This window comes from Peromyscus eremicus, chromosome 23, assembly GCF_949786415.1.
Source record: "Peromyscus eremicus chromosome 23, PerEre_H2_v1, whole genome shotgun sequence".
Lineage (NCBI taxonomy): Eukaryota > Metazoa > Chordata > Mammalia > Rodentia > Cricetidae > Peromyscus > Peromyscus eremicus.
The window spans coordinates 28,008,815-28,033,168 of NC_081438.1; the positions used below are offsets into that span (position 1 = coordinate 28,008,815).

Sequence of the window (24,354 nt, forward strand, 5' to 3'; positions counted from 1 at the left end):
GCCATGGGCATCATTGTAAACAAGCAAGTCAAGGGCAAGATTCTTGCCAAGAGAAATAATGTACGTATTGAGCACATCAAGCACTCTAAGAGCCGAGATAGCTTCCTGAAGTGGGTGAAGGAAAACTACCAATAGAAAAAAGCCAAAGAGAAGGGCACTTGGGTTCAGCTGAAGTGCCAGCTTGCTCCACCCAGAGACACACACTTTGTGAGAACTAACAGGAAGGAGCCTGAACTGCTGGAGCCAATTTCATACGAATTCATGGTCTAATGTACAAAAAGAAATAAAAGACTTGGACTGTAAAAAGACCCTGGTTGGCCTCAAAACTCGGAGTTTCTCAGTGTCCTTAGTATTGTCATTACACATACATTGTTACGATATCCAGCTTCTGATCTAGGTTTAGATAGCAAAATAAGTTTGTTGTTATTTGGTGTCTCCCAGGAGTCAGTTTTGACCTCATTGTGTGTCTGGTGCATGGAAGTATGTAGGGCTATAGATGAGGCCTCAGTTCTTGAATGGGGTACAGGGGAGTTTACATGTATCTTCTTTGACTTGCAGGATGGACAGCTGATTGAATGTCGCTGCTGCTATGGGGAGTTTCCATTTGAGGAACTGACACAGTGCGCCGATGCTCACTTGTTTTGTAAAGAATGTCTCATCAGATATGCCCAAGAGGCAGTGTTCGGGTCTGGAAAGGTAAGAAGTGTGTTATGCACATAAATATGAAAAATGACTATGCTTATAAACAAGTGCACTTCTTGTGTGGGGAGCAAAATTCTGATGATGGGTGATAATGTGCATGACCTGATTTGTGTCATGTTGGTTCTGAGTAAAGTAGGTTTCCTGACTCCTTCATGTCCTATGTCTAGCTTCACAGGGCCCCTGCTTCAGCACTCGCTTTCCTGGTCACAGTTAGATTAAAGGGTGTTAGATAAAGGGTGAGCTCATTTTGAGTTTATTTGAGCATATGAAAGAAAGTGCATTAACATAATGTCACATACTTTAAAGATTTTATAGTTTGTTTAGAAAGTCGTAAGTATAAGATCATATTTCTCAGTCCAAAGTTTATTTCACTGAACACCAACAAAACAGTATTAAGAAGAGTTATGTAAATTGGGCGGTGGTGGCGCACGGCTTTAATCCCAGCACTCTCGTAGTAGTGCTTGCTAGTGGGCTGGAGAGATGGCTCAGTGGTTAAAAGCACTGGATGTTCTTCCAATAGGACACAGGTTCAATACCCAGCACCCACGCAGCACCTCACAACTGTTTGTAACTCCAGTTCCAGGGGACCTGACATCCTGACACCAATGCACATAAAATAAATTATATAAAAAAAAAGAGTAGCTGGGCGGTCGTGACACACGCTTTTAATCCCAGCACTCGGGAGGCAGAGCCAGGTGGATCTCTGTGAGTTCGAGGCCAGCCTGGGCTACCAAGTGAGTTCCAGGAAAGGCGCAAAGCTACACAGAGAAACCCTGTCTCGAAAAACCAAAAAAAAAAAAAAAAGAGAGTGCTTGCTAGCAAACATTAGAAACTGAGTTCAGCTGGGCAGTGAGGGTGCACGCCTTTAATTCCAGCACTCGGGAGGCAGAGCCAGGCGGGTCTCTGTGAGTTTGAGACCAGCCTGGTCTACAGAGTGAGTTCCAGGACAAGCTCCAAAGCTACAGAGAAACCCTGTCTCAAACCCCCCCCCCCAAAAAAAAAGAGGAGCTATGTATTGTTTTATCTCTTCTAGCAACCATAGCAAAGTAATAGTGAGCCAGGTGCCTTGGGTCTGTAATCCCAGCTACATGGAAGGCTGAGGCAGAAGGATAACAAGTTCAAACCTATCCTGAACAAGTTAATTTGAGACCCTGTCTCAAAGTTTGGGAAAAAAAAAATAGGAAAAGGACTGGGGATATAGCTTAGCAGTAGAGTATGTAAGGCCCTGAGTTTCATCCCTAGTACTGACAGATTAAGGAGAAAAGGGAGAGGGTAAAGAGAGGAGGAAAGAAAAGAAACTAAAACCATGATCCAGAATGTGGCCTTTTATTTTTAAAGATTATCATATATGCATGTACTATATTTACATCACACACATACACCCTGGTCCATCCAGTGTCTCCTGTGCCTACCATCCTCACACTTGGGGGCTCTTATTCCCCCCTCCACCCGCAAGACTGGTTTTTTTCTTTGTAGCCCTGACTGTCCTGTAACTCACTATGTAGACTAGGCTGGCCTTGAACTCAGAGATCCACCTGCCTCTCTCCTGAACACTGGGATTAAAGGCATGCGCCACTACCGCCTGTGCAACCTCTTGTTCTTTAATATGAGAGAGACAAAGAGAATAAACCTATAACCTGCTGAGCTATTTTAGTATTATATGTGTGTTTAGGGGGTTCATCCCTAGAGAAGACTGGTTCTTCCTCCATCAGCAGTCATTAATCACCTGAACCTTTTCATTTCAGGGTGGGACCTTTTAAGATTTCTCCCATCTGTGTTGATATGTGACGATTTCTTGGGTACAGTCTCCCTGTCAAATACAGAAGATGCTATCTTGTAGCCCACATCCTGGTCCTCTGTCTCTTAGAAACTTTCCACCCTTTCTGTGATGTTCCTTTGATCTTAGGTGGAGTTGTGTTACAGATGTATCAGTTGGGGCTGGGTATCCTAGGGTCAGTTGTTCTCTGTATTTTGACCAGCTATGTCATGTCTGCTGCAAAAAGCTTTCTTTTTTGTTGTTGTTGTTTTTTGGTTTTTTTTTTTTCAAGACAGGGTTTCTCTGTGTAGCTTTGCGCCTTTCCTGGATCTCGCTCTGTAGACCAGGCTGGCCTTGAACTCACAAAGATCCGCCTGGCTCTGCCTCCCGAGTGCTGGGATTAAAGGCGTGCGCCACCACTGCCCGGCGCAAAAAGCTTTCTTGATGGAAGATTAGTGCTGCACTTATGGTATAAGAATAAGTATTTAGAATGTAATTTATACTGGCTATAAGAGTTTATACTGGTTCAGTGAACTAGGAGTAGTAGGCTTTCCTCAATGGCCTTATTAGCCATGGGTAGTAGATTTACAGTATCAGGCCTGAATTCCCTCCTATTGAACTAGCCCTAAGTCCAATTAGATGGCTGTTGGTTACTCCTAGGATACAAATGCCTCTGTTGCACCTTTGAGAATAACTTTTTTTGTCATTTTTATCATTATTGTGGTTCATAGGCATTACACCTGGGTAGGACTATTGATTGTTTTTCTCCCTTAGCATCTTATGTAGCTCCCCCAGATACTATGAGCTCTAGTCCTTAAGGATGAGGTTTCCAGGTCAGTTCCAGCTATATTCCTTCCTCCCAGGTCCTCTGCCAAGTGTTGGTGTCTTCAACAAAAGGGTTTTACCTGTGTAGCTTTGGAGCCTGTCCTGGAACTCGCTCTGTAGACCAGGATGGCCTCAAACTCAGAGATCAATCTGCCTCTGCCTCTGCCTCTGCCTCCGGAGTGCTGGGTTAAAGGCGTGCACCACCACCGCCCAGCAAACATAACCTATTAAATGGCCTTTAGTATCACCAGTCATATGACATACCAATATCTTATACTTCCTATGGTTCATTCCTATGAAAAATTGCTATGAATATGTGATTTTAGTCTAATCCTGAGACAAATCTGAATTCACAAATAATTACTGAATAACACCATTTAAAATCAAGATCCTAACTAAAAGATCAAAAAATACTGAGAAGCACTCTCTGGGTTAGAAGGAAAAGCCTCAGCCTCAAGCCCTCTCACTGATTGCTCCAAGCACTGGCTACTCCTATGGCCCCTGAACATGTGGATCTCTTCCTACTAGCAAGCCAGGCATTCGGTTCTGCAGTTGTCACCATTTCACATACTTTAAGGCAATTCAGTTTGACACCACCTGCCTGGAGAGTGTCAGATTCTACAGGTTGAAGGCCTCTGGAAGGTCTTTCTCTTGAACTACAAACTGGGATTTTCATGACCTGATCATTAGGCTTAGTTGACTCTTTAAAGTTCTCAGAACTCAGAGAAATGCTTATACTTAAGATTTATTACAAAGGTTGTTGTAAAGCTCCAGATCAGCAGACTGATCTCCTGATAGAGCAAGGTCCCTAGATAGAGCTCTGTTTCTAAAGAGTTAGGATACACCACCATCCCAGCAAGGGGTTGGAGTTTTGCTGCTCTTCCTGTAAGCCTCCAGTGTTTAACGTCCAGATGTTCTCCAGACCCTGTCCTTTAAATTTGTATGGAGATTTAATTATATAGATAAGATGGAAGTATGGACAACTTGTGGAAATGGCATTAGACAAGAGTTTGATAGACTAGAGAAACTCAACAAGGCTGTCTGTTCAGATTCTTCCTGGGCTTTCTGTAGTGTTCCTATAGGTGTGGAGTATGACCACCATCTGAAATTAAGGGTCTTACAGTATGCCATCACATAACAAGGTCAGAGAATTGCTTTATGGCCAGCTCCAATACAAAAAGACAAAGTTGTTGTGTATATAGTTATTTGGACTGGCCTTGAAGATAAATTCTAGTTTCTGTGGCCTGCCTCAGAGAGGAAAAAGGAACAGTTGAAAGAAGGCAAGCAAGGGTCAGAGAGATTGCTTTCTCAGGCTGAAAGTACCCAACATTATAACAAATGATCATCTCTTGACTTTATCACTCAGAAGCTGTTTTGAAGCTGTTCTGGAGCCAAGGACAAAAGGTCAAAAACTTTAACCTTATTGTTCTAGTCACTGAGGAAGTAATAGAGGCCATGGAAACCATGATTGAAAATGAAAAGATTTATAGGTCACAATAGTGTCAACCTGACACAATTTGGAAGAGACCAAAGAGGGCTGCCATGTGAGCTCCTGCACCAGAAAAGACATATGCAGAAAACGTAGTAAAATGTTATGCCTTAGCTTCTTCCCCTGGAAAAGGGAGATGCTTAGGAGACTATTGGGAACATTAAGTGAGATCATTTCCATGTGTTCACTTTGGTGTCCACCTTTCTTCTGTTAGGGTTCCTCAGATGTCTGGCATTTTTCCTTTCTTAAGATCTCTTTGGAAGCTATCTGAGCTACAGGTGTATAGGCTGAGTGGTGACTTTGAGTACCTAAATAGTGTTTCATGCTGTGATCCTCCAATGACAGCTTAAGGCATATTCTATGAAATTGCCCCCATCCCAGCGTCCTAGAACTGAGTGGGAAGAAGGAGTTGGAGACATTGTGATTCCATGTGCAGATTTTGCTTCAAGTCTTCATGAGGGCCACACTCGAACCCTACTGTCTCTGTTGATTTCCATCCAGAGAAAGTCAGAATAGAAGCCCAAACCACTTCCTCCCCACATTTTATCTAGTTATCACCTCTCCCCTCCCATTCCAAGAGGTTCTCCAGCTTTATAGATCCTACAAGGGAACACCTACTTCAGACACTGTAACCAGCCTCCTCTAGCCAACTGAGCCATGTCACCTTAACTATTGGTGTTCCATCTTTATAGATTGTAACTTGGGCTGCTGGATCGAGAAAAGCCTTTATGCTCTTACTTAATGCTTCCTGGTTTTGCTATCCCCATATCTGTTCTTGCCACTGCCCCTTCCCTTGAAAGATGGGTTTGACTTCCTTAGCTTTTTGTTATTCTGAATCCTTAGTTAACTTTTTCTTGCCTGCTTACTTTATTCTAGTCAGAACTCAGCTGCATGGAAGGCAGCTGCACATGTTCCTTCCCAACCAGTGAACTGGAGAAGGTGCTCCCTCAGACCATTCTGTACAAATATTATGAACGGAAAGCTGAAGAAGAAGTCGTTGCAGCATATGCTGATGAGCTTGTCCGGTGAGTTCTGAAAGTCAACTGATTTCTCAAAGTAGAGTCTGCTTGAGCATTTGATCAGGCAAGAAGTTCTGTGGCATAGCTGCCTTGTCTGTTTTCTGGCACTTCTTGCTGAGAAATGAAATTAATTAAGCTTTATAATGAAAACATCTATCAATGGACTCTTTATGTTTCTTACTTACTACCTAATCTAACCTGTAGTTGAATCATTGTTCCCTGGATGGGAAGAAAATTAATGGTTACAAGGAATCCTTGAAAGCTTGAGGTATGTGGTTGACAGTAAATTTGGACACTGGGAAGGTGCCTGTATTCCCTGGTAAGTGCAAGTAAAGGAAGAAGCTCAGTCTAGGTTATAATGAAAACTAAGGAGTACAACGCACTGTCTGCCTTGCTTAACAGTTCATCTTAGTAGCACAGTCTCACAAAGCCTACTTTAACCATCTTGAGTGATGCTACCCTACCTATTTATTTATTCCAGGTGCCCCTCATGTAGCTTCCCTGCTCTGTTAGACAGTGATGTGAAGAGGTTCAGCTGCCCGAATCCTCGCTGCCGAAAGGTAAGGGAGACAGTTTTTTTCTAACATATTGCTTGAATTTTGGTACTTTGTACTATTTGATGACCTATACAGTTTATGTTCTATCTGCATACTGATGCATGAGAACAGTTTGCCTGTTCCTTTTCATGAAGCAGGTGATGATCAGTGCTTTGTATGGTAGTTAGCATGGTTAGAGATGAGATTACTTTTGGGATTCCATTTCCAAAGCTCAAGATCTCATTTCTATGTCATTTTATAAAGACAGGTACTCTGATACAAAATGTGAAGGGTTTTAATTTTCTTCTGCTGTGTCATATTTCTTGCTTGCTCTTTTCCCTGGTCTGTGCTCAAATGCAACACATACACACATATACTTCCTGACACTTTCAAAGTCCAAGTGACACTTGTTTGATTGAAGAAAGAACTAAGCACCATATTAGCATATGTCATATCTGGTAGTTTCACTTGATTCTTCTCTCATAATAATCAGTCATTTCAGGAGAGGCCAGAGCTGTGTAGTCACTTCACTGCTGAAAGTCCTTTAATAAGACTTCTACTCTAAGAATGTCTTAAAATTTACCAACTATTTATAAACTACTTAGGAGTTCTAATAGACATTGCCTTCCATCTAGACAGATGTGATTTTGGCCATGTTAGAAAACTACATGATCAGAGTTGAGTATTGCCTTGCTTTGGGAATAGTGAAAAAACTCTAAGGTAAAGGTTAGAAAAGGAAGAAGATACTAATGAACTAAAACTTTACTTCATTGTTTTAATATTAATATTTCTGTGTAAAACCTGTATGCATTCTTGAAGTTGATGTAGCCATTTTGTAAGTTGTCCCTACTTCAGGCTGTTGCTGTACAGTGCTGGCCCCTTGGAATAGAAAAGCACAGTAAGATGTTTCTGTGGGTGTCTGGTTTGTCAGGCACTGGAGCGCTTGAGCAGGTGATGCCTGAGCTAAGACAGAGAAATAAAAACATAACTAAAGTAAGTGAAGGGTGAAGGAATGTTCTAGCCAAGAAGTAGCATCAGCCTAGACGTTGGCTGGTGTCATGAGCTGGGTCAGAGCAGGCATTGATTGCATCCTGAGTGAGGGAGAGGCAAAGCATTGGGAAGATCTTCTTGGCTGGTAAGAAGCATACAGCAAGTTGTCCTCTGATCTCTGTGCACATGATGCTGTGGCACATGTGCCCACATACATACACAAAGTAAATATAAATATTAAAAAAATGAGCCTGGAGAGAGGGCTCAGCAGTTAAGAACATTTACTGGGAAGGTGTTCAGTTCCCAGCACCTACATGGCAGCTTACAACTATTTGTAACTCCAATACTAGGTAATCCAATGCCCTTCTAAACTCGTTAAGCACCAGATACACACACAGTGCACAGACATAAATGCAGGCAAAATATTCATACACATTTAAAAAAGGGAGAAAGAAAGAACAAACAAAATATGGTGATCCGTATCTTTGATCTCAGCACTCAGGAGGCAGAGGCAAACAGATAGATCTCTGTGAGTTAAAGGCCAGCCTGATCTACATAGTTCCAATTCAGCCAGGGGCTACACTGTAAGAACCCCCCTTTTTTTTTCTTATGTGAAACATCTATAAAATTCAGTGGATATTTTCAGCAGAAACCTTGCAAACAAGGAAGTCTGGTAGCTTAAAGTGCTGAAAAAAACTGAAAAGGACCACACACCCTTAGTTCCAGTACTCGGGAGTCAGAGGCAGGAGGATTAATATGAGTTTCAGGCTAGCCTGTTCTACATAGCAAGTTCCAGACCACCTAAGGCTACCTAGTGAGACACTATCTTTAAAAAAATAAAAATCAATAAAAAATTTTAAAAATGAAGAGAAAAGCAAGGCTTGGGAAGATAGCACAACCAGTAAAATACTTGCTACATTAGTATGAGGTCCTGCATTCAGTTCCAGGTATGGTGGCTCACACCACAATGTCAGCACTCGGGAGGCAGAAATTGACTCTCATCAGTGAGTACAAGTCCCAGCAAGAGACCCTTTCTTTAAAACGAAGGTAAATAGCTCCTGAGGAACAACACCCCAGGTTGGCCTGACATCTGTATGTATATTTTTACACATACATGAATATGCACACGCATATACAAAAAAGCAGGGGAAGGAGAAACCAGATGTATTCCTGTAATCCCAGTATTTGGGAACAAAGACTAAATAGCAACCCAAATGCATATAAAATTTTAGTCTATTTTTAAGTAGCCATATCTTTTTCTTTTAATTATTAAAATTGCATTTATTTGTGTGTGCACATGGGTCTATTGTGTTTCTGTGTGCACACGTAGAAGTCGGGGCAGCTTGTGGGAATGGATTCTCTCTTTATATTATATGGAACCCAGGAATCAAACTCAAGTCATCAGACTTAGAAGTTAACACTTAAACCCACAGAGCCATCTGTTGAGCCTAAAAGACTGTACTTTGAATTTTGATCTTTTGTCAGGCTAGTAATATATGGTGATAATACTCTTCTAATATGATGCTGAGCAGCAACATCAAGCTACAATTACTAGTCTGCCACAAATCCACAAGTAAATAATAGGCATTCTATATTGTACTGTGTTGCTAAGCTTTGGTGTTTTGGAGGTTAGGTGTACCAAATACATTTTCAGCTCACAGTGGGCTTATTGGTATAAAACTTCATTGTATGTTAGGGGGAATTTGTATGGACATAAAGAATTCTGTAATATGGTGGTTATATGTAAATAGTATAGAGTTTGAAAGACAAAAAAACATAAAAACTTCAAAAGTACTAATGGATTCATAACAACAAAACACTGTAATTTGTGAAGTCAGTCGACAGGGGGTGGATGTAAGAAAGTAGAATGTATACAGTTAAAGTTATTATCAGCCTAAAAGATTATGCTCAGAGAAGACTGCTATAGATAATATGCAAAAGAAAATGGAGAAAAAAGGGATGTTGGTATAAAAAAAATCCAAGCATAAAGGAATGCAGGAAACAAGGGACCAAAAAACAGTGGCAGGAGCCAAGAGGCAGAGCCAGGCGTATATCTTTGAGTTCGAGGCCGGCCTGGTCTACAGAGCGAGATCCAGGACAGAGAAACCCTGTCTCAGAGGAAAAAAAAAAAAAAAAAGTGGCAGTAAAGTTCCTCTTTACTGGTGATGCTTTAAATGCAGCGTGGAATAAATTCTTGAACTAAAGACATGCAGGGTAACTAGGAAGGCTTTAAATCAGGCTCTGGGGTATGCTATCTACAAAAGCCTGTACTGGGTTTGTGAATACATACTGGCTGAAGATAAAAGGAAAGGTATTAAATAGAAATGATAACCAAGAGAGCAGGTTGGCCATACTTCTACAAAAGAGACTTAAAAACTGTCAAGTGGAAAAAAAACAAGGAAATGATATTGTGATAAAAAGGGTCAGCACGCCAGGAAGACAAAACAGTTATAAATACATGATCAGCCTGCGTATCCATGGAATCTGTAGCCATGGATTCAGCCAACCACAGATAAAAATACCTGAGGGGAAAATGGTTTCTGCTTTAAACATGTGTAGACCTTTTGTCATTCTTCCCTAAATGGTATTGTATAATAGTCACGTAGAAGAGGCTGTTTCAAGTGTATGGGAGGATGTGTATGGGTTATGCAAATACTGTTGCAATTTCTATAAGGGACTAGAGTGTCAGCAGATTTGGGATTTCAAGGGTGTTATTAATTACTTTTCCATTGCTATGATAAAAAACCAAGGTACCTTATAGAAGGAAGAGTTTATTTGGGCTTATGGTTTTAGAGTGACAAAATTCCATAATGGCAAGGAGGTATGGTAGCAGAAGCAGGAAACTGACAGATCACATCTTTAACAGCAAGCATGAAGCAGAAAGATCAGACTAGGAGTATAGGGTAAGCCTATATGATCTCAAAGCCACCCCCAGTAATGTACTTCCTCCAGCAAGGCTGCACCTCCTAACCTCCCCCAAGCAGCACCACTGCAGGAACCAAGTGTTCAAATGCCTGAGCCATTGGAGAAATATTGTCATTTAGACCACACAGGAAGCATGGATCCAGTCACCTATAGATATCAAGAGATGACTGACTGACTATATGCACCCATTGTTAATGTATCCAGACATGTAAAGCACACATTAATAGAACTGAAGGAAGTAATGGATTGTAATACACAAACAGTAGAAGATCTATGACAGATAGAGCAGCCCAATAGAAGACTGAAAAAGCAGCAAACTTCAGCGACATTATAGACCAAATGGACCTAACAGATAAAATACAGCAGAACATTCTGCCTATTAACAGCAAAAGAACCCTTTGTAAGCACACATGATGCTTTCTCCAGGATAGAATTGTATCTGTTCTAACCACAATGGAGTGAAACTAGAAATCACTAGCAGAAAAAATACAGGAAAATTCAGATATATGGAAAGTTGTGTGTGTGTTTTGTTTTTGTTTTTGTTTTTGGCTGAGATCAAGAACAAGGTAAGCTGTCCACTGTAGCTGGAAGTTTCTCCAGTCCTGCCCAGTCCAGAGGTCAGGACAGATCTCTCCCACCCAAGTCCCGCAGCTGCTTAGTCAAAAGTAAACACACAGAGGCTATATTATTTACAAACTGTATGGCCTATGGGTCAGGCTTCTTGTTAGCTAGCTCTTATAACTTAACTCAACCCATTTCTATTAATCTATATGTTGCCGAGTGGCCATGTTATTACCTATCTGCTGGCATCTTGTTGCTCCTTGGGCGACAGGCTGGCATCTGCCCCACTCTCCTTTCTTCTTAAGTGTTTCTGTTGTGTTTGGCCTTGCGCAAGGCAGAATGTCATAGCAGAAGCTTGTGGCAGAACAAAAGCAATCAGTCACCTCATAGCTAGGAATCAAGAAGAGACAGAATTCCACAGTCGTTTCTGTGATATCAGCTGTACACATATGCTCTATATCTCCCTCTTCCAGTAACCCAAAAATTTAATATGTAGTCTTTGCGGGGTAGGCATCCAATAGCCAATATGTAACACCAGCCCTTTCCACTTCTTCTCAACATGACACCAGAAGCCCTAGCTCAAACATTTAAGGGGGGGGGGGGGACAATCATACAAGAAAGGGGGAATGTTATCTGATCACAGATGATTTGGTTTTTGTTTTGATTTAGTTTTGGGTTTTTGCAGTGCTGGGGGTGGAACCTAGAGCCTCACATGTACTATCTTGAGAAATAGCAAAGCTGTCTCACATTTTTCAATTTCAAAGCATGTTATAAAACTACAGTAATTAAAACTGTAATATTAGCATGAGGACAGATGTGTAAACTAATAGAACATAGTAGAGAACTCAGAAGTAAATCTGTGCATTTGTGATCAACTAGTTTTTGACAAGTTTGGCTACTACACCAAAGGGGAAGGGATAGTCTTCAGTAAATGGTGCTGAAAAGATTGGGTGTACCCATGCAAAAGAATGAATCTGGCTCTTAACCTTAAACCATTTACAAAAATCAACATGAAGTGGCCTGTATATTTTTTGAAATTTTTTTATTTTAGCATGTGTGCTTGCAGGTGTGCACATGTTACAGCACATGTATACAGGTCAACGGAGGATGTTAGAGCTAAAGAGATGGCTCAGCTGTTACAAGCACCTGCTGCTCTCTCAAAGGACCCAGGTTTGGTTCCTACCACCTGTGTGATGGCTGTCCTTAACTTCAGTTCTAGGGAATCCGATGCCCTCTCCTGAGTTCTAGGTGGAGGCAAAACACTCACATTTTAAATAAAAAGAAACATTTTATTTATTTAATTTTACATGTACCGGGTCCTCTGGAACTGGAGTTACAGACAGTTGTGAGTTGGCATGTAGGTCCTAGAAATTGAACCAGGTCATCTGGAAAAATCAGTCAGTGCTCTTAACCACTGGGCCATCTCTCCAACCCCCGTAAATCTTTTTTTGAAAGAAAGGGGAAAAAAAAACTCTCAGACTGTTAGGCCTGTGTCTGAGTGCCTCTTTCTACTGAGCCATCTCACTGGTACTAGATTGCAAATTTTTTGGTTTTGTTTTCCAAGACAAGGTTTTTTTCTATGTATCCCTGTGTGTCCTGGAACTTGCTCTGTAGACCAGGCTGGTCTTGAACGCTAAAATCTGCCTGCCTCTGCCTCCCAAGAGCTGGGATTAAAAGTGTGCACCAACACCACCCCAGCAGGACTATAGATCTAAACTTAATGATCTGAAACCTTAACACTCTGAGAGCAAAACAGGAGAAACTTTCCAACATTGCCAATCTCTTAGTAATGATTTCCTGGAGATGACAGTAAAAAGAAAGCAGCAAAAGTAAAAATAGACAGGTGGATAGCATCAAACTAAAGATTTCTATACCTCAAAGAGAACAGAGTGGAAAGACAGCCTATGGAAAGGAACCCACACTCTTTGATGCCTCAGAAAACAAACCCCAAGCATTAACCATCATTACCATGAAGCAGAAACAATTGAATGACTGTCACAGTCAGTATAATGAGATACTGTCTACCTTGGGAAAGAAATCCTGTTCTGCTATACAACATGGATATGTTTTGAGGACATCAAATTAGCTAGTCCCAGATAGGCAGATACTTCATGATTCCACTCATGCAGTTTTTAAAGCAACCAGATGTAAGCAGCAGGAATCTGAATACTAATTGCCAGGTCTAGGAAGAGGGGAACTAAAGAATTTCTATGCAGTGAATAGTTTAAATCCAGCCAGATCTTATGATACAACACTTTCTTACAGTGAACAGTTCATAATGGGTGTCATTTTAAGTTTTGTCACAATTTTTGCAGAGGGCAGGGCACACGTAGTTCACTTTCTATTCCCCTGCTAAGATAGAAGTGCACCATGATCAAGAAATGACTCTGGTGCTACTGGTGATCAAGTTTGTCCCAGCAACAGCTTCAGAGCTCAAGGACCAGAACTGGCTGGGAGTTTTGAGAAGAGAATCCTAGTTTAGGGTTTTAAGTTACAGGTTGAAAGCAAGGAAGATGAGTCTTCTGCTTTGATCCACTGCATAAATGATGGTATGGGGGTCTCAGAGGATTTCAGCAGAAAAAAAAAATTGATGTTGCTTTGAACATGTTAAAGTATCTAGTCTGTGTGTATTTCCTGGCATGCAGTAGGGTGCTCAAGTGTACATTTTCGAAGTGACAAGGCTGGAGAAAGAGTTTGGAGTCTGGAGTTTGATGCAGCTTTGGAAAGGACAGTAGCCCAGTGGGGAGATGGTTACAGTGCAAATGTTGGGTGGTTCTCAGAGCATCCTTCTGCCTATTCATCTTATTTACAGTACTGACAGTGAAGAAAATACAGCACAGGGTGTTACAGCTTCCAGGACCTTCTGCTTCAGAATTTAACCTTTACCTATGAATAATGGCACTCATGTTCTAGGTTCCTTTTTTGTTCTTTGTAGATGGGGTCTAAGGGAGATAAAATTAAAACCAAGCCCATAATGAATGCAGAGAAGTATCCATGCCAAGGCTGTCTTGTGTGAGCTGTGGAATAAGGTACCACTAGATGGCACTAGTACTCCACAAGAAGGATCCTTCTCCCCTTTGGGTATTTCCAAAGTAGATGTGTGGACACAGCTGTCTTGTAAGCAGAATTGACAAAATTCTTTCAGATTAGTGCTGAAGCAAACCACTGCATATATTCAGAACTTCGCTGCAGAGATGGCTGTACTGTTAGGACATCTGCCTTTTCCTCTGTATTTGCCCTAATTCTCTAGGTGACATTCTTTCTCTTCAGCTGGATGGCTAAACTGACAGTTAATCCTTAAGGATTTTGCATGTGTAAAAAATGAGCCACAAGCTAATTTTGGCCCGTGTAAGACCAAAGGCATCTGCTTTCTCATTGCGGTGTTTGCCAGTAACCTACACTCTAGTTGGATTTCCAGGAACCTGTCACTCTGGGATAAGGCGATAGTGAGGTGTTATCTGAAAGAGGGTTAATGCCCACATCCCTGAAGACTGCAACTGTGTTCTGTGAAATGGGTTGAGTCTCATAGATATGATGGAATGCTTGTCTGGACCTTCAGTTCCCTGGTATGCTCTCAAAGCATTGTTTGCCATGCTGCTTTCAGCAATGGATAAGGGCGTGTTTGGTATGGAGTGGAAGAAAGGTAGGTTTTGGCGGGTTCTGAGATGGTTTCAAATATTCTGTGGAATATTTTTTCTTAGATTCAGACATTTCCCGTTGAATCTCTTTCTACCTTCTTGGAGCTACAGCTCTGCTATATGCTCCACAGTACACATTCTTAGAAAATTGGCCAGGGTCATAAGGTAGAGATTCACTAGTCCTGCTAAGGAAGGAAAGACAGACAGTATAAAGAGTTGAATGAAAATAACATGAAGAAAATCTTATCTGGGATTTTTTAGTGGACACCAAGAATGTGAATAGGTTGTGTAACCACCCATCTCTGCCCAAGATCACTTGGGTTTGGTTTATTTGTCCATTCCACCTACAAACCCTCTTCCCTGCTTATCTTTTTTTTTTTTTTTTTTTTTTTTAAAACGGTTGTCAGCCCCCATCCCATCTACTAGTCTTCAGTGCTCTTAACTATGTCTATGAAAATAACCAAAAATCACATCTGCAGTAAAGCAGTTTGTTAAAAACTAGACGTCTGCAGCTGCCTGCAGTAGCTGAATGGCTGTGTGGAGAGAATGTAAATTAATCTGGCCAGCTGTCATTGCCAGGACAGCTCCAGCTGTGGTAGTAGGCCATTGGCACTTACCACACTTTAGTGGGGGGAATCTAGTTAGTGTACTGACTCCTAGACAAACCAAGCCTTCACGTTATCCAGAGCTGATGAAGCCTGGTCTTCGTGTTCCCTCTATCAGAGAGAACCTTTAATCAGGAAGTTACATTGACAGGAACCAAATGTCTTGGTGACAGAAAGATTGTTAAGCCTGTAGGTGAGGACTCACTTCATACTACTTAATTGGAGTCAGAAAGGGAGGGGCTAGAATAGGAAGTCCTTGTTATGAATGTGGCCTGTCCTTCCTGCAGTTTCCAGAGAGATCCCACTGAAGAACTTCAGGTCTCTGAGGATGTGGTGATACTGTGCTCCCTGCATGTCCATCGTGGATGGAAAAGAGCCCTTGAGTTCAGTGCTGGTCACCACAGACACTATGCTAAATGGACACTGAAGCTTGGCTTAAGGTGATGGATAGTGATAGAGCTAAGAACCCAAAGGAAAGCCCAGGGTCTATCCCAAGGGCCATCACTGGGAGCCATCCTTCCATCAGACATGCCCCAGAGCCAGGACAGTAGCCAGGGATTTCAGAGTTGCACTGGTTTTGTTCTAATGTTTTTGTCGTGTCTCTGTAGCTGGAGAGATGGCTCAGTAGTTAAGAGCACTTGCTGCTCTTGAAAAAGACCTAAATTCAGTTCCTAGTGTACCTTAAAACTGTCCTTAATTCCAGTTCCAGTGATCTGGTGCCCTCTTCTGGCCTCCATGGGCACCAAGCACACATGCAGTGTATATACATATATGTGGACAAAATATTCATATGCATAAAATAAAAACAAATCTTAAATTCTCTGTAGGAACAGTATCATGCATCTGTTCTTCATGGACTTCTTGACCCTGGCATGATCTTGTAACCCATAAGCATGTTCATTAACTTTAAATGCCATCTTAGCCCCTGAAACAGCTCTTTATATAGCCCAGAAGGGCCTTGAACTTGCCTCAGCTTCCTAAGTGCTAGGATTATAGGCCTGTGTTACCAAATTAATGGGGGAAGACTACAACTTCCTGAGCTAAGGCTATAACTAAGGAATAAAATGCTTCCCCAGCACAGGTAAGCCTGCAGGTTCAATCACCAACACTGAAAAAAGGAAAGGAGATGAAGGGCAGATGTGACTCCTCCCAACTCCCCACCCACTGCCCAGGCTCCAAGAAGGGCCGAGTACTGCCCAGGGACAGCTTTGTCCTAAGGAAGACTGCCTATGGACTGTTGCATTTTACACATTTTGTTTTTGCACTTCTTTCCACAGCTCTGCTGTCTCCCTCCTCTCGCATTGCTCATTTGTTTCCCACTGGTATCCAGAAAGATTGGAATTTCAGTGAATGATGCTCACAGACAGCATAGGAAGGGCCTAAAAGGAAAGTTCACAGCACACTTTGCTGGAGAACTCAGAATTAGTTAAAAGTAAAGATAAGATGTGTTTGTCTGTGTGACTTGGTCACATTTTTTACTTAATGGGAGGCCATGGCCCTTACTTGGAGTCCAGGCTACTTCCTTGCCCTGCAGCAGGGGTCCTCCAAGTCAGGGCTGCTATTGTCTACTGTTCTTGAGGCAGAACATACCTGCCACCTCTTGGTTTTGCATTGTGCTACTTACAGAAAAAGAATGGATTTTGATCAGGCTTTTTGCTCTGTTGAAATAGAAACTGCTCCTCTTTGAGTGGCTTTGTGGCCACTGGTTTAGCTTTGCTTATTAGACTCATCACAGCCCCATCTCATTTGCATAATCTACCAGGATCATAAGCTTCTAGAGGCTTGTTCTAGAGACAGAACACCAGTTTGTTTAGTCACTATGTTTTGCGTAAAGTTATTTAATGGAATTTTTCTGTTTATGGCTTCACTGAAAGAAAAATGTGTTTGATTGTCTTTTTTTAAAAAAAAATCTCTCAAGAACTGATAATCAGCAAACTCTTTATAAACAGTGTTTTATCCCATCTTATCTTCACACTAATTGTGAATTACCAGGTGTCAGCACTTTAATTTGTTTTAGTGATTTGGTTGTAATGTCCTTGAGCAAGGGCCGTGTGTGAGAGAATGCGCATGTGCAATGAGGGTGCCAAAGAGAGCATGGGCAATGGGGTCCCCTCCTTTGCATTCTCAGCACAGAGCACTGCAGGATTTCTATCTAGCTTTTCCAGGTAGAAGAGACAGTGTTGCTATGGCAATACCAAAGGCAGGAAGCCCCTCAATCCTGGAGGGGCTATGTGTATCAAGGCAAAGGACATGGGAGGGAAGTGGTAGCAAAGGGAGGGAGAGCATTTACTGAGCAAAATGAGAGCAACTCTGGGACCATAGGTGCTCTTTGTAGATTTGCATTTACTCTGAATTCAGGATTCTTTCATGGCCTCTGACCTGTTAGTCCTCCCTGAACTAGAGACAGGAAAGAGAATGGGAACAACTGTTAACTCACTAGCACCCACACAACCCCATGACCTTCCAACAGACCACACTTAAAAAATAAATAAAGTCTCTTTCTGGCCCGCTACCCTGGCCTGGAAAACCTCACTGCCCATAACAGGGGAAAATGAAACTACATCTCACTCTATGTGCTCTGTGTCTGCACTGCATGGTAACGAACCCTGAGATGACTCGGTAACCTTGGTAACTCAGAGTGGTGGTGGAGAGAAACAGAATCTGATTTACTAAGGTCAGGGCCCTGAGTAAAAAAAAAAAAAAACACAGCTAGTGAGCAGTGCCTCTGCTAACTCAGTATATATAGTCATGACTTCTTGGCTTGGGAGCTTGACACCATTCTTAGGCTGGAGTCCAGAGACATGTCTAATGGAGCTCTCCCCTAGTGGGTGTGAGATACCTTATGCTTGGAGTCACACAGCAGCAAGTGCTATCAGTGGGAGTCAAACCTAGAGATAGACTGAATTGTTTGTAAATGAGCCAAGTAGTCTGGAATTTGTTTCATGGTTATACAGGAAAGGATGGAAGAAGATAAAGGGAGCAGATAAGCTAGAATTGGCCATGAGTCAATCATTCGTAGCCATTAGTGGCTGGGTGTATGGGATTCTTTATATTATCAACTTTTGCATTTTTCTTATCAAAAATAATTAGTATTAAACATTACTAAGTGTTGGGGGTGTAGCTCGGTGGTAGAGCACTTGCTTAGCCTTGTGCAAGGCCCTGGGTTCAGGTTCTAGCACTGCAGCAACTAAATTTAACACCAAGTAAACAAATCTGTATCTTCTCATTTTAGCTATGTCTGTGCCCTTGTCTGCTTTGCTTTGCTAGTATTAGTGTGCATCCCTCACAGGAACTGGAAAGACCTTACTCAAATGGCTTGGCCTAGGGCTGTTGGTCACTTTTCTGAGATGAGAAAATTGGTAATGTAACAGGAAAATGCCAGTAACTGCCTGTGAGAGGGCAAAGGGCTCATCGTCCTGAAAGAAGGAGGGTTCTTTGTCAAGTTTTTGAGAGTCTGTGTTCTTTGACCCAGTACCTGGAAGTTGGGTCAAGCAGAACCTATCATCAGAGCTACACCCATAGAATTCATCCTAGCCTAAAGGGTCTTAGTGTGGCCATCAGAGAGGCTACTGGGAAACCTGGCCTTCACCTTCTCCCTTTCTTAACTATGGAGACTGGTGTGGCTACAGCTGACTGACTGGTCCATCTCCAGGGCAGCTTGCATACAATACAGGCTGTTCTACCTGAAGGCCAGAAGAGAGACAGATAATCTTTTTAGTGTCCTTCCAGCCCAAAGTCAATGGTTTCTAGAAACCTAGGATTGGCATTTGCTTTTCAAAAAGAAATAGACTAAGAGTCTCTCAGATCAAATCCCAGTAGTCTCATAAAAGCACTTTTCCCCCTAATCAGAGGTTCATATGAAAAGCATTTTGGCTTCAAAAGCTCTCTGTGCCTGAGAAGCTGATCCAGATTCTAGCCCAGAGCGAATAAAATATCACACTCTTTCTTTTCTTGTCTTTGACTACAGCTTGTCCTTTTGCCTTCCTCTCCTCTACTGTCAGGCTAAAATCACCTCTGGTTGACATAGCCCTCTCAACTCAAAGCTCTCTCACCCCATGAAAGTCTCCCCTTTGTCCTCAAGGCCAGTATTCTCTTCTAGGGTCTCCTTGCTACTTCTTACCCAGATTGTGGCAGGTGCTGCCCCTCTCCACCCCACCTCTCTTGCCTCTCCTGCACAGAGGCAATGGGACACCACAGTTACAGGAACAGTGTGGTAACAGCTGTGGTGGAAAGAACAACTCATCTAGACAACTCATCTAGACAGCAGTGGGAGACAGTGGGACTCCTAGGAAGAAAGGTCACTAGGATTTGATGCACTGAATGAGTAAACCACTGGTGTGAGCTAGGTTTTGACCTGACTGTGCTACAGTAAGACCTGATGGGTGGAGACAGAATTTTCCTCTGGGGCCAGAGGATCACATAAGCCAGTTTGTATTCAGAGTCAGCCAGTAGACAAGTATGACCACAGTAGAAGGAAGTAGAATTAGGCAGAGAAATAGACTCCAGATCATGGACTATCACAGTGTAGAGTAAGGAGGGTAAAGTTAGTTTTGCAGATGCCAGGAAACTATTATAGGTGTCACAGTGTGCTTTAGAGAGTAAACCTTTAACTTTGAGAGGAAGGAGTAGATAGAGACCTTCAGGGAGCCTTGTCAACATACCACAGTAGGTCATTGCTGGCAGCCTGGAGGCACAGTCTTGTAGTCCTTGATTAATCTCACCCTAAAGCCTATTAACAAAGCTCTGAGTAGTTTCGTATCTCTTTCCCAAGAAAGCTGAGATGGAAGTGACTGAAGAAGCACCAGTCCTTTGGATTCTGGTGAAACAAGAGGTGCCAAGAGAAGTGGCCTTGGGCCAGACAAGCCAGCCCAGGGCCATCTGGGTTACAGACCCCACATGCATGCCCAGGAGTATTGTTCTTCCTTCCTGTGGTTGTCCCTGGAGCAGATTCCTGGGCAGGTCATGTGTCCCTACAATTTTACAAGCCAGCTTGCCTTTTTTTTTTTTTTTTTTTTTTCTTTTTCTTTTTTTGTCCTTTTGAACTTTAAATGTAAAAGAAACTGTACAAGTATCACAGTTGTGTGCTCCCCACTCCCCATTTTAAAAGGCTTGTTTTCCAGCTGAAAGCATGTTGGATAAGCTTAATTTCTCTCACTCAGATAAGCTTAATTTCCCTAACTCTTGATGTGCCTACAGAGAATTGCCTAATTCTCCTTTTGCAATGTGTATCTGCAGCTGCTGGGAAGCCTGCTTTTTTTCTGTGGGCCTCTTGACAGAAATGCAAACAATTTAAGGCCCTGTGTTGCAAACTACTGCTTTATCAGCAGAAAGGCCTGGGACATTGCTGTGCTTTCCTGGGGTGGACCTATCTGCAGCAGGTGGCTGTTTTTCTAGCTTTCTGTGCTTCACAAGAGATGGGGAACCCTTGGTTCCCTCTGTCATGTGAAGCTACCTCACTGCCCAACCCCAGTCCCACTAGCTTGTGACAAGGTACTTGGGCCCAGTGATTGGAATTCTAACTTCTGGGGCATCTCTGCTTAGACCTTTCACACAAAACAAGACCTTTTCATGCCTTGTTTTATAAAAAGAACATTTCCACAAAACCAAGGCTCACCACTCTTCATAAAGGGCATGTCCATTCACAGGCAGGATAAGGAAAGAGGCCTCCAGCAGTTGGCTAGGCCTGTCTTCTTCCTTAGCAAATGCCTGGTCTAGGTTGGGGATTTAGCTCAGTGGTAGGGCGCTTGCCTAGCAAGCACAAGGCCCTGGGTTCGATCCTCAGCTCTGACAAATAATAATAATAATAATAATAATAATAATAATAATAATAATAATAATAAATAAAATGAAATAAAAAATTAAATAAACTCATTTAGTTATTTTTAAAAATGCCTGGTCTATGCCATATAGCCAAGGGTGGCTGAAGGGAGAACACTATCCTGTGGCTGCCAAAACCACAACAAATGACAGCTTTCCCCTTCTGTCATCTCTGGGCCCCAGCACTGGTCAGGCAATTCATTTTTCTACCATAAAAGGGCAATGAGATTTGTCTATAGCTGCCGTGCCTGCTGCACCATGGGGAGAAAGCAGAGACAGGCAAGAAGAGTGCTCATTAGTCCTGGTCTTACTTAGTTCAGGCTCCAGCATGACTGTGGAAGTCTGCCTGCAATAAGACTTGAGCATGGGAACAAGATGGATATGGCATTTATTTCCCTTTCTGTTCGTCCAGTGGAGCCTGCCCAGATGTTTAATGTTGACGTTTGGTTCTCATGACTTGTAATTAGAGATGTCCAGTTTTTAAAAGAGACCTGGGAGATCATGTACCACAGATATCTTCAATGTTCTTAGCCAGTAGAAATGATCATAATTGGTAGATTTATATTAGTCACCCAACGTCTTTTGGAAAGTGTGTAATTTGTGTAAAGTGTAAACTGTTAAAAACCCCTGGTCTACCAAGTGGTGGTGGTGGCAGCGTACAACTTTAATCCCAGTACTTGGGAGGCAGAGGTAGGTGGATCTCTTTGAGTTCAAGGCCAGCCTGGTCTACAGAGCTAGTTCGAGGACAGCTAGGGCAGAGAAACCCTGTCTTGCTGGGGGGGGTGGGGGGGGGAGGCGCAGACCTAGATCTTCTCAGTGATAATAAATAAATTGATAGAGCCAGGCAGCGATAGGACATACCCTTAATCCCAGCACTTGAGAAGCAGAGCCAGGTAGATCTCTGTGAGTTCGAGGCCACCCTGGTCTACAGAGTGAGATCTAGGACAGGCACCAAAACTACACAGAGAAACCCTGTCTCAAAAAAATTAGAATCAACATAGATGTACTTTTAAAAAGGAAATACTGATTCCAGTTTAGTGTACATATGCAGTCTCAGCGCTTAAGAGATCAGAGACAAGGACAATAAGGAATTTGGGGCCAGCCTGGGCTACATGAAACCCTGTCTCAAAAAGAAAAAAGAGAAAGCAAACACACAGCTATTTTGACACCAGTATAATACTTTGAATGAGGATGGAGCATTAGTTGGCTTAGTGCTTAAGAGCACCTGCTGCTCTGGTGAGAACCTAAGATCAGTTCCCAACAACCAGGTCAGGCAGCTCACAAACACCTGTAACTCCAGCTTCAGGGGGATCTGAAACCTCTGACCTCCACGGTTGCTGTTCTGAAACACACATAAACATATTAAAGCTAATAAAATAAATACTTTATACTGATAATTTATTTTTATTTTATTGCCTGCATGTATATCTGTGTGAGGGTGTCGGATCTTGGAGTTGCAGACAGTTGTTAGCTGTCATGTAGGTGCTGAGAATTGAACCTGGTCCTCTGGAAGAGTAGTCAGTGTTCCTAACCACTGAGCCATATCTCAAGCCCCTAAAATTAATAAAATAGATATTTTTAATAGAATACTTTTTAAGATAGTGGCTGTGGAGTTTCTGCCCTGTGTTCCCTAGCCAAGGGACTAGGATAGCATCCTGACATAAGGCTGGAGAAGTATCTCAAAGGAAAAGTTGCTTCAGGCAGCCCCCAGACAAGGGCCATTAGTAAGGGTTTTCTATAAAGAACTACAGTTGGAAATTTACAGTCCTTTAAATCTCCCTTCATTCTGGCCAGTTTCATAGTGGAAGTTGGAACTGAGTGGAGCACATTCTTAAAGAAATAAAGGTCATCCAAGAATCTTGCTGATCTAGAAGTTTGGGAGGAAAGCAAGGCTCTCCAAGGTTGCACATTATTACTCAGATAGTGCTGGTTGGGCTAGGTTCTGTATTCAACTGGCTCCCATTCAGAAATTAATCACAAGTCATTCCTGAAAGAGAGAATCACTGAGAAGTGGCAGAGCAAGCTTTGTAGGAGTGAAGTGTCAACATAACTAGACCCTGTTTTGAAGCTGTAAGACTAACTTGAAACCTCCCTGGCAAGTAGAGCAGTTGGATAGGTAGCCTGAAAATGGAAAGTTCACAGAACTTCTTTTTCTCCTTCTTTAAAGTAAGACTTTTCTCAGTTCCTTTTTCTCACTAGCCAAAACCTGAGGCTTTGCATATGCCAGGCAACTGCTCTGCCACTAGCTATATCTTCAGCTCTTTCTTGACTCTTGATCTATTGATTTGCTGATTAATGTGATATTCCTGGCTTATCTCAAAGACCTTTGTTGCCCTGGGAATGTATGTACAAGAGGATAGGTAGCACATTTCACTGGTCCACATGGTTTGCTTCTAGAAACTTCCTCTATGTCGTCTCTCCACCCCCTCTCCCATTTTGTTATGTATCCCAGGCTAGTCTCAAACTGGTGTGCTGTACTGCTGCTCCTCCTCCACAGGAATGCTGGGATCACAAGTATGTAACCACCACACCTAGCTTTTTGGGAGCTTGTGCCCCTCCCCTTTTATTTGGTCTGCCACAACAAGAAAAAGTATTAATTCTGAATAAGTCTAATTTCTAAGCTTGATTTCTCAAGCAAATAGCATTTCCTTCTGGGACTGATACTCCCTCCCCATCCATCATTGTCTCTGCATGCCTGTATGTCCTGACCATGTAATGACCACTTAAGAGAGATCAGCCAGCTTGTTTCCTAATTTGGTTACGGTATGCTCCAAGCAGTCTTGCCTAACCTTAGAAAAACACAAACACAAGGAATAGCTCCCATAGAGCAGAGGGGAATTTCCTCTTATCAAAAACCCATGGTTCCCTTCTTACTTCCTCTACAAAGAAGAAGTAACATTTTGAAGAGGTGGTTACTCTCTCTGAAGTTCCCTCTTGCAGCTTGGCTTCTTCCTCATCCTTAATTCTTCCCAAGTATAAGTTTAATTTTTATTATTTTGTTGTTTGCTTTGTTTTTTGAGACAGGATTTCTCTGTGTAGACCGCCTGTCCTGCAACTAGCTCTATAAACCAACAAGGCTGGCTTCAAACTCACAGAGATCTGACTGCCTCTACCTCACAAATGCTGGGGATAAAAGCATGCTTCACCACCACCAGGCCTTAATTTTATTCTTAAGGACATCCATTTTCAAGATCAGGGTTAATGGTTCATGTCTGTAATTCCAGCACTCAGGAGTTAGAGGCAGGAAGAATTTTAGGCCAGCCTGGCTGCAGAATGAGACCTTGTCAAAAAAGGGGGAGGGAGCTATCCATTTTTCTCTTTGGACAGTTATGAACAGAGAATAGTTAGATAAATACTATGGCATATGTTAGGTAGGAGGCATCAAACTTCTTTAAAAAGAAAGCAAGAGAGTAAATACTTTAGGTTTTACAGACCATACACTCTGTCTGACTGCTCACTTCTGCTTTTAGCATGAAAGTAACTGTAGGTTG

At 42.2% G+C, this 24,354-nt stretch overlaps 1 protein-coding gene and 1 non-coding gene across 5 annotated transcripts in view; both read left to right on the forward strand.

Annotated features, from left to right (window-relative positions):
- Rnf216 (ring finger protein 216) overlaps positions 1-24,354 on the forward strand; it is a 139,656-nt gene that overhangs the window by 43,002 nt on the left and 72,300 nt on the right. For all 4 annotated transcript variants that reach the window (XM_059249822.1, XM_059249825.1, XM_059249824.1 and 1 more), the window contains exons 11-13: positions 559-696; positions 5,649-5,797; positions 6,273-6,351. In XM_059249822.1, coding sequence (XP_059105805.1) covers positions 559-696; positions 5,649-5,797; positions 6,273-6,351 — 366 coding nt within the window. The remainder of the gene's footprint in view (positions 1-558; positions 697-5,648; positions 5,798-6,272; positions 6,352-24,354) is intronic.
- Positions 20,762-20,836, forward strand: Trnaa-agc (transfer RNA alanine (anticodon AGC)). Its single transcript has one exon. It is a non-coding gene; the product is annotated as a tRNA-Ala (tRNA).